The following is a 13,618-nucleotide window of genomic DNA, read 5'->3' as shown; positions in this document are numbered from 1 at the left end:
ACAAGCAACTTAAGAATTCAACAATTTTCTCCAAAAGTGAAGGAGAGATTTTTTTTTTTTTTTTGTCTTTTCAGGGCCACACCAGTCGGAATACGGGGGTTCTCAGGCTAAGGGTCTAATCGGAGCTACAGCTGTTACCTACACCACAGTTCAGAGTAACCCTGGATCCTTAACCCACTGAGTGAGGCCAGGGATTGAACCCTCAACCTCATGGTTCTCAGTCAGATTCGATAATCATTGTGCCACGGCAGGAACTCCAGGAGTGATTTCTAATAACTGATGATCCGGCCTTGTGATCCCTTTTGGAGAAATACAGTTCTACATTGATTTCTTTGATAGACGGAATTATTATGCAAAAATATGCACTACTACTTTCTTAACTACTGAGCAGAAAGACCAAGCAATACTCACATCAACTGCTTATTTTAATGTCAAATGTTTATTTCTATGTCATAGTTGCCTCAGCACAATTTGCAAAAGAAAGGAATCCAAAAAAAAAAAAGATTTATTTATTTTTTTTGTCAGGATATTTTCTCTGCAGTTGTAAGAAAGAAAATAAACACCTTGGTACCAGAATTACCATTTCTTTCATATCAGTGTAATAAGTTGCATCTAAATAGTTTCCTTGGGTGTCACTTTTTTTTTTTTTTAAGGATGGAAGAATATCCACAGGACAAAAAATGTTTGAATTCATCAAAATAAATGTGGGATAGTCTTTGTCAGAGAATATATCTAGAACATGTTTGTTTTGGTACCCTATATCGCTAATTGCCATTTTCTTATTATTTAATATAACAGGCATATTTTATTACATAAAACAAAGTGCACTGAAAATGAACGATGTCAGAAACAAACTGAAATTTGGTGTATGGGAAATCTCCAGGTGATTAGATATTAGCTGAAGCGCCGGTATACAAATTTTGTTATCGATACAAATGCAACTCTCTTCTGGAACGAAAATGCACTTAGCAGCTTAGTTCCTTTTGATTTAGCAGATAGGGCATCCAATACAACTGAAACAACCTGATTACAATATTTTTTTTCAATACAAAGGAATGCTCTGGTGTCTTAACTGGCTCCCACATTCGAGGGAGCCGGAAGGTGGCATTTGCTCTTTGAATATGATTCTCTTGTCTGATTTGAGACACAAATCCACCAGGATTCTTACAGCCAAAGTAGGCGCCACACCTTGGATCACGAGGCCCTCAGAGAAGCCAGTTAAAGTAAATCTGTGATGCGTGGTGGTGGGCCCAGCATCCGGAAGGTGGCATGGTGGTTGTGCCCAGAAATCCCTTTAGCAGACTCAGGGAAACGATGAGCGTTCTTTTAAGTTCATGCACATTTTATTGAGTAGTAATATAAAATGCTTTTGTTTTCTTTGTTATTGTTACAAGTGCATGCTTTGATTGCCAACATTTCAGAAGTCAAATTACAAAGGCAAGGCTTTAGGCTGTAGTGAATTACTTGGGCACTTATACAATTGTTAAAAAATATGAATGGATTTTTGTTGTTGTTTTCAGAATGAACCAGTTGTAACCCGTAACTGATATACAAAGGGAAAAAAGGTGAAAAAAGAACGTATTTGGTGGCACATGACAGAACGGAACAAAAGAACTAAACCGTTAATGACATTAACAGTTACCATGCATTTAGAGTTTCACATGTAACTACAAACTTATTTAAATTTCACAAGGTTTGCTAAACATGCTAACCATCTATGTGTGTACTGACAAGCTTATGTTAAAAACGTTTAAGAATACTCTCCCCTTTAGATTTTTTCAAAGCTTTTTTTTGATTACAAAATTTCAAAGGCATTAAGCATTTCAGAGAATATAAAGGACGCCAGTATACATACATTTCCAGTATATGTCAGACCACTAAGCGCATTACAGTCCCATAGAGGCCGAAACAGCCATTTTTTTTTTTTTTCTTAAAAAACATGCATAGGCAGATTTTTTTTTTTTTTTACAGAATATAGATGCTTTATCACTGTACTTAATATGGTGTCTTGTTTACTATACTTAAAAATGCACCACTCATAAATATTTAATTCAGCAAGCCACAACCAAGACTTGATTTATCAACAAAAACCCCTAAATATAAACAGCAAAAATAAGATAGATGTAATTATTCCAGTTTTTTAAAACTTAAAGAAAAGGTACTCATTGCCAAAGTAATAAGATACGTGTTATATGGGAAGAAGGGCATTCAAGCACACTAAAGAAACCTGAGGTAAGCATAATCTGTACAAAATTAAACTGTCCTTTTTGGCATTGAACAAATTTGCAACATTCTTTTTTTTTTTTTTTTCTTTTTCTGCTTTTTTTTTTTTTTTAAGACTGCCTAATTCATTTTATAGCCATTGTCTGACAAGAGTAGCAAAACATTATCAATAAATAGTCCTTATTTAGTTTGTACATCATTTTGTTAAAAATGTTTGATGTCATCCATTTTTAGTGCTGCGACTGTAAACGTACAATAGAGTAAGAAATTAGACAAAGTTTTCGTGTCCAGTAACATAATAAAAGACCTTTCATTAACCTATCTAGAAGTCCCCAATGCAGTAGGAAAACATGTTCATTCCCCTAACATTGCAGTATAGACTAGCATGAGCTTTCTTTAAAAATTTTTTTTTTCCTATAAGCATTTTTTAAAAGGCATACCCCAAAGAGGTGTTTAATCACCACCCCCACCAAAATATAGTTTAGTATCTCTCTCCCTCTTTTTTAATGATAGTGTAAACTGAATCCAACTCCTGGCCCCAGAGCAAGTAAGCTACCATCAGAGGCAAGAACATCCAACTGCTGATATGCAGCCATCCCCATCATGCCCTGCAGCTCAACAAAAAAAAAAAAAAAAAAAAAAAAAAGAAAAGAAAAAAAAAGTGAACAGGAAGTGGTCACTGGATATTGCTGCTATTACTGCCATTGCTGTCTGTGCCGTTAGTCTCTGAGGCGAGAGCCTTGTTGATGGAGTTAAGGTTGGCGTCGGAGGGCATGGCATCTCTGCGAGGTGGCATCCTCTCGTTAATTCGGTCTAAGCCCTTGGCCTCCTCGAAGCTAGTGATCTTATGTTGTGGTGAAAATCCTTTGATAGCTAAACAGAAAATCATTAAAAAAAAGAAGAATCGGGTTAGCCAGAGGAACACAAAGGGCACAGCTGTTGCATCAGGTGATGTTAGAGATTTCGCAGTGAGAGAGGGCATCCTTTACTAGAGAACAAAGTGACCGGACCTGAACACAACACAACAGTCTCCTTACCATACCCGGAGGCAACCGAGAGGTTTGGTAACAGCCACTGTCTCTTGCCAACCAAAATGTCCTCTTGAAGTTAGTAAGACGTAAACGTTTCTCTTGTCTTCATGAGAGTTTAGATCAACAAAATCTGAAGTGGGTATGTAAAGAGGAAGGCTGCTACCAGGGAGAGGTCTCTAGAACCAGCATCAACTGGCCACATCGTTGGCACAATTACTGTATCAAATGCCCTAACCTGGAAAGCCTGGAAATCGCCCTACTTTGACTATTCTATTGCGCTCATAACGGTAAATTCAATAGAATCAGCAGAACCTAGCAAAGAGCTTAGGGCAGAAGCTCAAAGGGGCTATAAAAGGGATGAGCTTGGGGCACTTCCATGCCATCTCAGGATCCCAGAAAGACTTTCTTGGCAAACAACTCAATAGTGGCATGAAAAAAATGACATTATTAACTCCTGCTTCTACACTCAACTTTGGAAGCAACTGGAGTGGGTGACAAGGTAAAAGAAACCCAGAAAAATCAAGATCGGATCACTAAGTAAAAAACTCGTGCCTTCCCTTTGTCAGTGAACAGGTGAAACTGATGTTCATCTGGTCCATTACTGCCTAAATCAAAGAAAAACTCTTTCTTCGTAGATCAGTGTAGATGGAAGTGATGGTTCAAGAATAACAAGGGGAAAATGCTTTTGGCAACTTTTAGCAAAAATGAATGGGCATGGTTTGGGCCTTATTCAATGAAAACATGGTATTCTCAAAGGAGAGCATTGACACTTGATTTTTTTTCGATAACCCTAGTGTGCTCCAGGGATAGGTAAGGCGTTTGTGTAAGAAACTTAGTGATTTTTTTCAGTAGGTGCACCAACCAGTCAGCTGAAAATAAAGGATGTAAATGGGGAACCAATGACACCAGTTTGATTTACTCCCTGTGAAAGTGCAAGGCAGACACTGAAGGGCCAATCGCCAAGGCTGAATTGGGCTGCATCTCCATGGCTGATGAAGGACAATTTCATTGTACCTTTATCCTTCCTATCCTATTTGAGAAAAAAAGGAAAGCAGTTTCAAGCTGAAACTTTGCCAGCCACTCCCACACAAATGCGCAGTGCCTTTCATTAGTATGGATGAGGTTCTTCAAAGGTAGACACAGTTGATTCCAAACTCATTAAACGACGAGAAACAGTTGGTTCCCCCTCTGCATTTTAAAGGTTAGCATCATGGTGATTAGTCAACTATGAGAGGAAGAAGATGGGGAAAGGGGAAAGACCAAGGCCCAAAGCAAAGCTTCTTAATTCTTCTCTAATTCAGTCATAAATCGCAAAATAATAGACCTGTCTAAGGAGCACCCACCCTAAAAACTAACTCCATGATTTTCGAGGGATGAAAGTAGTACTCGATTGATTTCTAAACTACTGTGACCATCATTTCGTCACAAGTTAATGACTATAAAAAGTTTGGCATCATAACTGATGAAGCCATTGTATGAATCGAAATCGTAAAAGAGGAATCTCTTTTTTAAGTTGTTTGAGATTTTAAAAGCCAATAGGGTGGGAGCATAGAAATTCAAAATCCGGGGAGAACAATGGCTATGTCCACAGTGGGGCTCCATTTCTAATCATTTCTGTCTAACCTGGTCTGGAAGAATGCGTGCTCTGCTGTAGTTGCTGGTCAGACAATGGGTATTAGCAATTTACACTGGTAGTATACTTAACACAACACAGAGTCACAGAAACCACAGAAAACAGCCAAACTATCAACAAGAATGCACACTGCAGATTAGAATTTGCCAAGAGGAATAGAGAATTCCCACATAAATAGCAGTTTGTTCACTGCTATTTAGGAAGCAGTTGTATTTTCTCTTACAGTGCTATCGTTTTCCCCTACTGTGTCCAAATCATGTACAAATTACAGAGTCTAAAGTGGCACTTTTTAATATCATATCAAAGGACCATTATCACACAATTTTGGGAACAATAAAACATTACCTTGCAAGAACAAAATACAACTGAAGAATTTTGTTTTAAAGGGGAACTTCGAATTATTCTTTTTAAAATTTCCAGTGGGTGTGGTATGTATGATATTAAAAACTCTTTGGCTAGGCAGTTCTCTCATAACTCAATGTTGAAAAAAAGGCTTGATTCAACAGTAACTGCTAGAGGGTCCTCTCTGCTGTCCTCGAGCAGTGCTAGGACACAGTCACTGATGTCCACGTCTTGTTTGTCCAGAAGCGCCCAGCACAGTGCCTGGTGCAAAGCAGACACTCTGTGGACATTAACCAATCGAGTGAGGACTCCATATTCACTGTGCTTGTTACCGGCCACTTCCACAGACACTAGATGATTTTGAACTTGTCAAAATATTTTGCTGGTGCTATCTGTCCTACAGATACCAGTACATTAAAATTTCATAAGGTTAGCGGAACTGTTTATCTCTTACACAACTGTCTCTTGTTGGAATATTTTTTAGAGACATAAATTAATATTGAACTACAACAAAGCACTATTCAAATGAACTTTCTATTTCTTCTTTTGCTAGAAATTTCTGAAGACTAGGCTTAATAAAACTACTTTTTTATTCTCTCCTTTTTGGTGCTGACTGAAAGTGATTTGAGGGAGGGACATGGTTCAGCTCAAAGAATATTGTTGTATCCATTATTTGTCAAAACAGCTGCCATAACCCCCACCCCACATCATTCAAGATATATAGTCCTTTTGTTTTCTGTGATTGTACTAGGATCATTGTATACAAAGTCAAACATAGCTTTAAGGAAAAAAAAAAAAAAAACAAACAAACAAACCAGAAAAGGACATTTTCCCCTTTAAAGCAAGAACATTTTGGTTAATACTGAGCCACAACTGTTAGCCCAACACCCACACACTCTGTACAAGCTACAGCAAAAGAAAAAAAAGAAAGAAAGAAAAGAAAAAAGAAAGAAAAAAAAAAAGAAAAGAAGAAAAAGAAAAAAAAAAAGAAAAGAAAGAAAGAAATGAATACACCCAGCAGAGCCCTTATCTGTTGCAGGTACAACAGAAAGGGGACTGGCCAATTTACCTTCATCAGCCTCAATAGCCTCAACAGTAGCTGAAGAGAAGAAAGGGGGTGCAAAATGAATGAGAAAAATGAGCAGAGGATTTTTAACTCTAGAACAAATCAGTGACGATCAAGGGAGCTAAGAGGATTAATGTTCCTGTAAGTGCTGGATTCTGGCATAGACAACAACAACAAAAATGCTAAACTGAAAGGAAAAAAAAAAAAAAAAATCACAAGGAAAATGAGAAGTTTATGATCTGGATACAGCTATCTGAGTGAACCGCTTTGGATTTTGCTAAATAAACAACAAAATGATCAGCCCTTTAGAAAAACACTCAGGGAAGGCTTTTTTTTTTTTTTTTAGAGACTGAATCTACAAGGGACCAGCTCAATGTGCATGTGACTCACACGAAGTATGATAAATCCACTGCTTTAATTGGTGACTGATAGTTTTAAAATGCCCCTTCCCCCAAAAATGGCAAACGTGAAGGTCACCATAATGTCAGTAGAATAATTCACACTATTTAATATTAAATGGCATGATCTCCTAGTGGGATGGACAAGCAGGGGGGACATAAATTTAGAGGAAGAATAAAATCAGTGGGTCTGAGTCGATAACACATGTGACTTTAAAGACAAACACTGAGCATGTTTGGAGTGGTAAGCAAGAAGGGAAAGGAAAGGAATGGGATAGCCTGGATGTCTTCTGCCAGGCAACCCAGTTTAAAAATCAGTTTTCCTCACAGGAATATCATTTTTGGAAACAAAAAAATCTTGAAATGTTACAATCAAATGGTAACATGCCAGTAGCAGCAATAATTCTATCAGCATTTTAAAGAAAAGAGTCTAAATACTGACACCTCAGCATATTTCAGAGGCAAAACTTTAAACACCCATTGCTTTATCAGCGATTTCTATAATAAGGTTAGGGACTGTGCTCTCACTACACAGGTGTATGGGTCTTTCTACATTACTAAGGCTAGGGGATATTTCCTTAAGTGCTAAAATGCAACACTTGTCTGTTACTGCAAAGTGTTTAATATTAAAATCCTACCCCTTGACTTTAATTTGCATATTTCTTATAATTTAAGGCTTTAAAACTAGAGCAACTGCCAAATGTGCGCTATGAGTTCCTTACAGTGCATTCTAAATTCCTTACGATAAAAATGTAGAAGGGTTACCACCATGGAGAAAAGCTAAATAGTAAAACTTTAAGCAGGTTCCCCTTTTAGACAAATTAAGGGGCATCAGCCAATGACTTCTGAAATTGTTTTAATGTAAATGGCTTAAAATATATACTGATGTTTCAGATTCTCGGGACTAATAAGGTTCTGAACCTTATGTCTGCCATGTGTGTACGTGTTTGTGATGTGAGTTCAACACAGAATGACAAACCAATGGATTTAAAATAAAACAACAGAAAAGGAAACTGAATAACCCAAGTTAAAATACAGGTGAACATCTGGAAACAAAACAAAGAACCGTAAGAACTTAGGTAACTTTAAAAATAAAGCAAAAAAACCTGGAACTGCACCAGCACTGACATATTAGAAATATATACTGTCCATTATTAAGTGTATTTGTCTAAAGCAACTGCGGCCCATAGTTTCTGATAATACATCTGCTGTACCTTAAAACTGCTTATCAGAAACCATGCAGATTTCAGTCAATTAGGTAGTGGTGCATTTGGTGCATTAAAATGATCCAATTATGCTAATGTTCTTAGAGAGCTCGTTTATCTTGGTGGGAAATTTTTTGTGTTTTTTTTTTAATTATTAAATAATTTTTAGCGATAAATTAAAGGAGGGACTTAATTCAACACTGTGGTATTTTCCTGCCTTCATTTAGTAAGTTTTTTTTTTTTTTTTTTTTTGTGGTAACTCAAAGACACTGATGTTGGAATAAATTCATATGAAAACAGAGGTTTACATGTGATTATTTATATATTATATACTATATTGATTCATGAGGGTGGATATCACTCTCTATGTAAAAGAGGTGCATCTACATAACATAACTGTAAGAATACCAGAATCTTCTAAACTGAGGGACAGGGATAGAAAAGAAAACACACAAAAAAAGATTCAGGGAAAGATACAGGAAAATAAGCAAGAGGCTGAGATTATTTTTAAGATGCTATAGTGTATTTTTGTTTTCATTTTTTTTTCTGGAAAATTCTAATCCAAAAGCAAAATTTCTGTCGAGTATGCTAAAACTGGACTCTATTTAACGATGATGTTCATTAAAATAATTAACAAAAGTAGCAAAAGTAAAAGAGCATTTTGAGTGGGCTGTCGAATATGGGAGCCGCTAGCCACATGTGGTGGCTAGTTAGATCAAATTCATGAAAATCAGATAAAATCAAAAGTTCAGTTTCCCAGTTGTACCAGCTACATTTCAAGTGCTCGATAGCCATACACTGCCAGTGGCTTCTGTGCAGATATAAAAATTTCCATCATCACAGAAAGTTCTCCCGGGCAGCACTCATTCAGAAAACTACAGATTTTAATACAAAATCTCTATTTCTCTATTTTTGAGGAAACGTTTCCATCCATTTTCAAAAATGAAATATGATTCTACTCAGTCTCCTGTGTTTTAAAGGACTTAGGCCAGAGAAGACACCTACAGCTTTGATTTTTAAACACGTGGATAACAAAACCAGGCTTTTTATACTCTTCGTCCATTCTCTGCTAACCCTAGACTTGGAAGGGTTTATTTATATGTGTCTGTGTTTATTTCTTTAGTCAAATAGGTACATTTAATAAAAATGTGATTAAAAAGTTGTTTTTAGCCATGGCGTGGCTCCAAGTGGTCAGTCAAACCTGTTGTGAATGCGGGTGACCTGAATGAGGTGTCTCAGCGCGAGGCCTGAAATCAGGGTTAATGTGCAAATGAGCAGATGAGGGAGGTGGAGTAGGGACCACATTCCGGGGAATGAGGGACCTGCTGAGTGGGACCTGACTGGCCACGCTGATGGGGGGGCCGGGGCTGGATTTCAGCCTTTCTTCCAGGTGAGAAGAACTGAAGACCAAGACCGAGTTTGCATGGATGAATAAATCAGGGCTCTAATGACACAGCTGGCTGAGGTGCCCACACAGTCACACCAATGGGCCTGCTTACCGCTTTGCAGGGTTTGCTTCCCTCCAGAAAGCACTCCGCTGGGGAGCATGCCTGTGGGCGTCAGGCCTTTCAGCGTCAGCACACTCTCACTCTCTTCTCTGCAAAGACACAACCACGGGGAGCCTTTACCTTTCATTTTCTTTAAAGAAAAAGACTTAAAGGGAAAGATGTAGCAAAGAATTCACATTTACCTTTACCCTGGCTCTCTTGATCTTTTTTTTTTTTTTTTTTTTTTTTAACTTTAAAACCTACTCTATGTCCATACATTCACATAGAAGTAATGTTATGTTAAGGACATGACCGCTAAGATTAATATACAATTGTGGAGGTTTGGTCCCTTGGAATACTGAAGACATGGAAAACAATTCTGATTTTGTAAGCAGGCATCATGATTTGTGGGCATCCTCCATGACACCAAATTCTGTTACCAAAGAAGAGCCGTGGTGAGAGCTGTTTTAAGTTTTCCAGCCAAAGCTCAGCAAAAATAAGTGGAGCAGATTTGACTTGGGAAAGAAAACAGGAGAGTATAAGTATGTATACACCAGAGCCACAACAATGTCGGATTCTAGTGGCATCTGCGATTGATGCCATTGCTTGCGGCAACGCAGGATCCCTAACCCACTGAGCTAGGCCAGGGACTGAACCTGCATCCTCATGCAGACAACACTGGGTTCTTAACCCACTGAGCCACAACAGGAACTCCATCAATAGCTTCTTAAATGCTCTGACACCCTTAGGTCATCTTGCTCCCTGGTCTTCACTCTGTCATTACATGTACATGTCCACATGGGTTAGTATATGCCTCTCATCCTGTAAAAACCATTCATGATGCCTTGATGCCTAAACACCAAAAATTACATGCTTTCCCATGGTAATCAAGTTCAAGGAGCATGTGGGCTTAAATACACTTTCAGCCTCATCGTTGAGTAGATCCCATAGCCACCTTCATGTCTTACTACCCAGCTCTTCTAAATACTCAAGTTCATTGACTACATAGTTCACTTTCAAGTCCAATTCTCCTGCTTACTCACGGAGTGAGTCTGGACACGTTGGAGTCTTTCAGTTTCAGTTTCCTCACTGAGGTCCCCTCAACCTTGCAAGCTTGCTGTGTGGCTTCCTCTCCCTTGCGGACACCATGAGGCAGGTCGCACCTGGCCCTTAACGAGCACCCTGGACAACACTGTTCTTAGGTCCTTAGGATCCTGAGGATTTCTCGGCTGCCAGGAATGCCTCCCACCTAGCAGAGTCCAGCACTCCACCAATGGCAACCTCTTCACAAACACTCCTTTCCGCAAGCAGGAGAGCTCCTCCTGTCCGCTTCCACTGCAGCGCATCTCTTCATGTACTTGGCACCCATCCCACGGTTTTATATGAGTTTATTTTCTATGTGTCTGGCCTTCCAGTTCGGTATCCTCTTGGCCTAATGCAGTTTACGGTACACATTTCCTAATGCTCAGTCACGACTTACTCTTCTTGAGAGACGACCGCCCTGTAGTCTACAAATTTATGACAGATGCCTTTATTATAGGAAAGCAATGCAATTTACCTTGTTTGTCTCGTCTATCAATATGCGCAACCTTAATCGAGGTTAACTGATCATCACTGTGTTCAAATGGACCATTTCTCGGCTGGGAATAATTGCATTTTATGTACCAACAGGCAGGGGACTAGAGTGACATTCCAGTTGTGACACCTATCTATGATGCTGTGGCACTGCTCCTGTACCTGCATGTGGTTTGAAGACTAATACACAAAGAATTTTCTTTTATATTAAGAAAGGCTTCCCCGTTTTTTCCTAAATGTACATTCACTTGGAAATTATGGAACTGTTTTTATTTATCCTGAGAGAGACTTCAGAGAGAAAAAGAAGTAAGTGCATTTATTGGTAGTTTTGAGTCACGACAAATAAGCAGGTGTTTATGCAGAGGGACCACCTGAGTTTATAATCTTCATATAATCCTTTCTTCCCATAGGACATTTTCTATCCACATAAACCTCCTTGCTGGTCCTCAAAACTGCTAACTTTGTTTCTATCTAAGGATCTTTGTAACTGCTACTCCCTTTGTACACGTTTTCATTTTTTTCTTTTTTTCAATAGTTGCACTTGGGGCATGTAGAAGTTCCTGGGCCAGGGATGAAATTCAAGCCACAGGTGCGACCTACGCCGGATCCTTTAACTCACTGTGCCAGACCGGGGATTGAACCTGAGCCTTTGTAGACATCCGAGCAGCTGATGCACTATAGCGGGAACTCCCAGGTTCAGCACTCTCATTCCACATCTTCGTGACGGTCATCCCCATGCCTGCTCAAACACCAGACTCAAAAAGTTCCTTGTTGGCCCCATACTTGCTAGTGCCTCACCTCTCACGTGCTCTCTCCCTCCACTGCTTTGTATTTTCTTCCATGGTATATACTCACTGCTTTAAGTTTTATTAAATTTATTCTGAATGAGTGACTGAGTCCAGCAAATTCAGTTAGAAATGTCAAGCATTTGAGCAAAGGCAGCCTCATTCATTAGGCCGCAGGGAGCAAGTATGCTCTATTTTCAGCTTTAACACGACTTTGCAGATTTGGCTGCTGCTGCAGAGCTATTACTGGCTTTGATCTGGTGTCTTTGGGAAAAGATGATTGTGCTTTCATGCTTCTCATGGCTCCCTGCTTTTGGTATCAAAATCACTTAATCACTCTTTAGCAATTCTACCAAGAGTGGCATAGAAATAGCAAGAAGGAGAAATCAAGAGAGCCAGTGTAGCTATTCCATGAAAAAGAGTTGGAAAAAAAAACTGGCAAAAATTAGATTGTGAAATTATACAATGTGGAGATGGACTTGCTCCCGAGATATTCCCTTTTTTTTTTTTTTTTTTTTTAACCTTTTCTAGGGCTGCTCCCGCAGCATATGGAGGTTCCCAGGCTAGAGGTCAAATTGGAGCTGTAGCCGCCGGCCTACACCACAGCCACAGCAACGCGGGATCCGAGCTGCATCTGCGACCTACACCACAGCTCAAGGCAACCCACTGAGCAAGGGCAGGGACCGAACCCGCAACCTCAAGGTTCCTAGTCGGATTCGTTAACCACTGCACCACGACGGGAACACCGAGATATTCCTTTTTAATGTGTAATTGTGAACTGACTATATACTCCTCACGTATAATCACACTGTGTTTTAATCTTTGAAGAGAAATATAGTTACTTTATATTATCCAGGCACATATCACTGGATTTTAGCAAAGAAAAGTGCAGTTAATTCTCTTCAAGAAAATACTTGTTTTCTAAGTCCATGCTTAATAACATGATTCATGATCTATTTAAAATAGAACTACTATACAGGAACTGAAACACCAAGTAACTGTTTTTTCTCTCAATGGTTTATTAGAATAGTACAGATTCACACGAGCAAGCTTTATGGCTGATATTCATTTCCTAGAAATCGAGTGGAATGCACCTGATAAAGTCGAATTTAATCTTTTACCGCAAAGAGGGAACTGAAAAGGACAAAGGATTACACTAGCTTTTCTATTTCATAACATGTTCAACCTCTTGCGAAGGAAACGTTTCAAAGTCCTGGAGCAGAGAGAGGGATACAGTGTGGAGGAGTCCGTTGAGAGGCTGTCTCTACAGAAATGATTTCGTGGATTTCAACCCGACTAAACGAGTGAGGAACTGACAACTCCATTAAAACATAATTCAGGAAAAGCAAAGCGTTTCTAGTAAAATATTTAAATCACTGGCTTGAACAACTGAAATGTTACTGAGTGACAAACGATCAAAGCCAAACCAGAACCCAGGAACACGATCCCACCTGAGAACCGAGAACACTCTGGCCATCTTGCCGATCGCCCGAATCTTGTTCCTTATCACCTCCTTCCGGGCTGCGGCTGTTGCTCCTGGATTTCAAAAACAGAGTTGAGAAGTCAGGTGACTTTTTCTTTACCTCGCACTAGTGTACCAATTTACAGATATAACAGACTGTAGTAAGCCAAAGCAGGTCTGCTTTTTCCCCCCTCAAAGGACTTACCTGTAATTCAAGTCTAATAGCCTATGCTTCCAGCCATGAATACTTGCCTGTGATTCTTCAGCGGTTCCCCAAATGCCAAAGAGCAACTTCTGAGATATTCCATGGGGCGGGGTAAAAGGCTAAATGAAAACTCACTGAGCAGATGGGATAGGCTTCTACCCCTTGGATTCAATTTCCTTCTCTTCTGTTAGTACAAGGGAACGTGC

The 13,618-nt window shown here is 39.2% G+C and overlaps 1 protein-coding gene across 6 annotated transcripts in view; it reads right to left on the bottom strand.

The window, feature by feature from the left end:
- PPP3CA (protein phosphatase 3 catalytic subunit alpha) overlaps positions 424 to 13,618 on the bottom strand; it is a 325,435-nt gene continuing 312,240 nt past the window's right edge. For 4 of the 6 annotated variants that reach the window (XM_021100471.1, XM_021100469.1, XM_021100473.1 and 1 more), the window contains exons 11-14: positions 13,197 to 13,281; positions 9,398 to 9,495; positions 6,299 to 6,328; positions 424 to 3,096 (exon numbers count right to left, since the gene is read on the bottom strand). In XM_021100471.1, the coding sequence (XP_020956130.1) occupies positions 2,900 to 3,096; positions 6,299 to 6,328; positions 9,398 to 9,495; positions 13,197 to 13,281 (410 nt within the window). In that variant the 3' untranslated portion in view covers positions 424 to 2,899. 6 annotated transcript variants of the gene reach the window in all.

The sequence above is a fragment of the Sus scrofa genome, chromosome 8, assembly GCF_000003025.6.
Source record: "Sus scrofa isolate TJ Tabasco breed Duroc chromosome 8, Sscrofa11.1, whole genome shotgun sequence".
Classification (NCBI taxonomy): domain Eukaryota; kingdom Metazoa; phylum Chordata; class Mammalia; order Artiodactyla; family Suidae; genus Sus; species Sus scrofa.
Note: the sequence above shows the minus strand (reverse complement) of the source record. Positions and strands in the feature narration are given on the sequence as shown.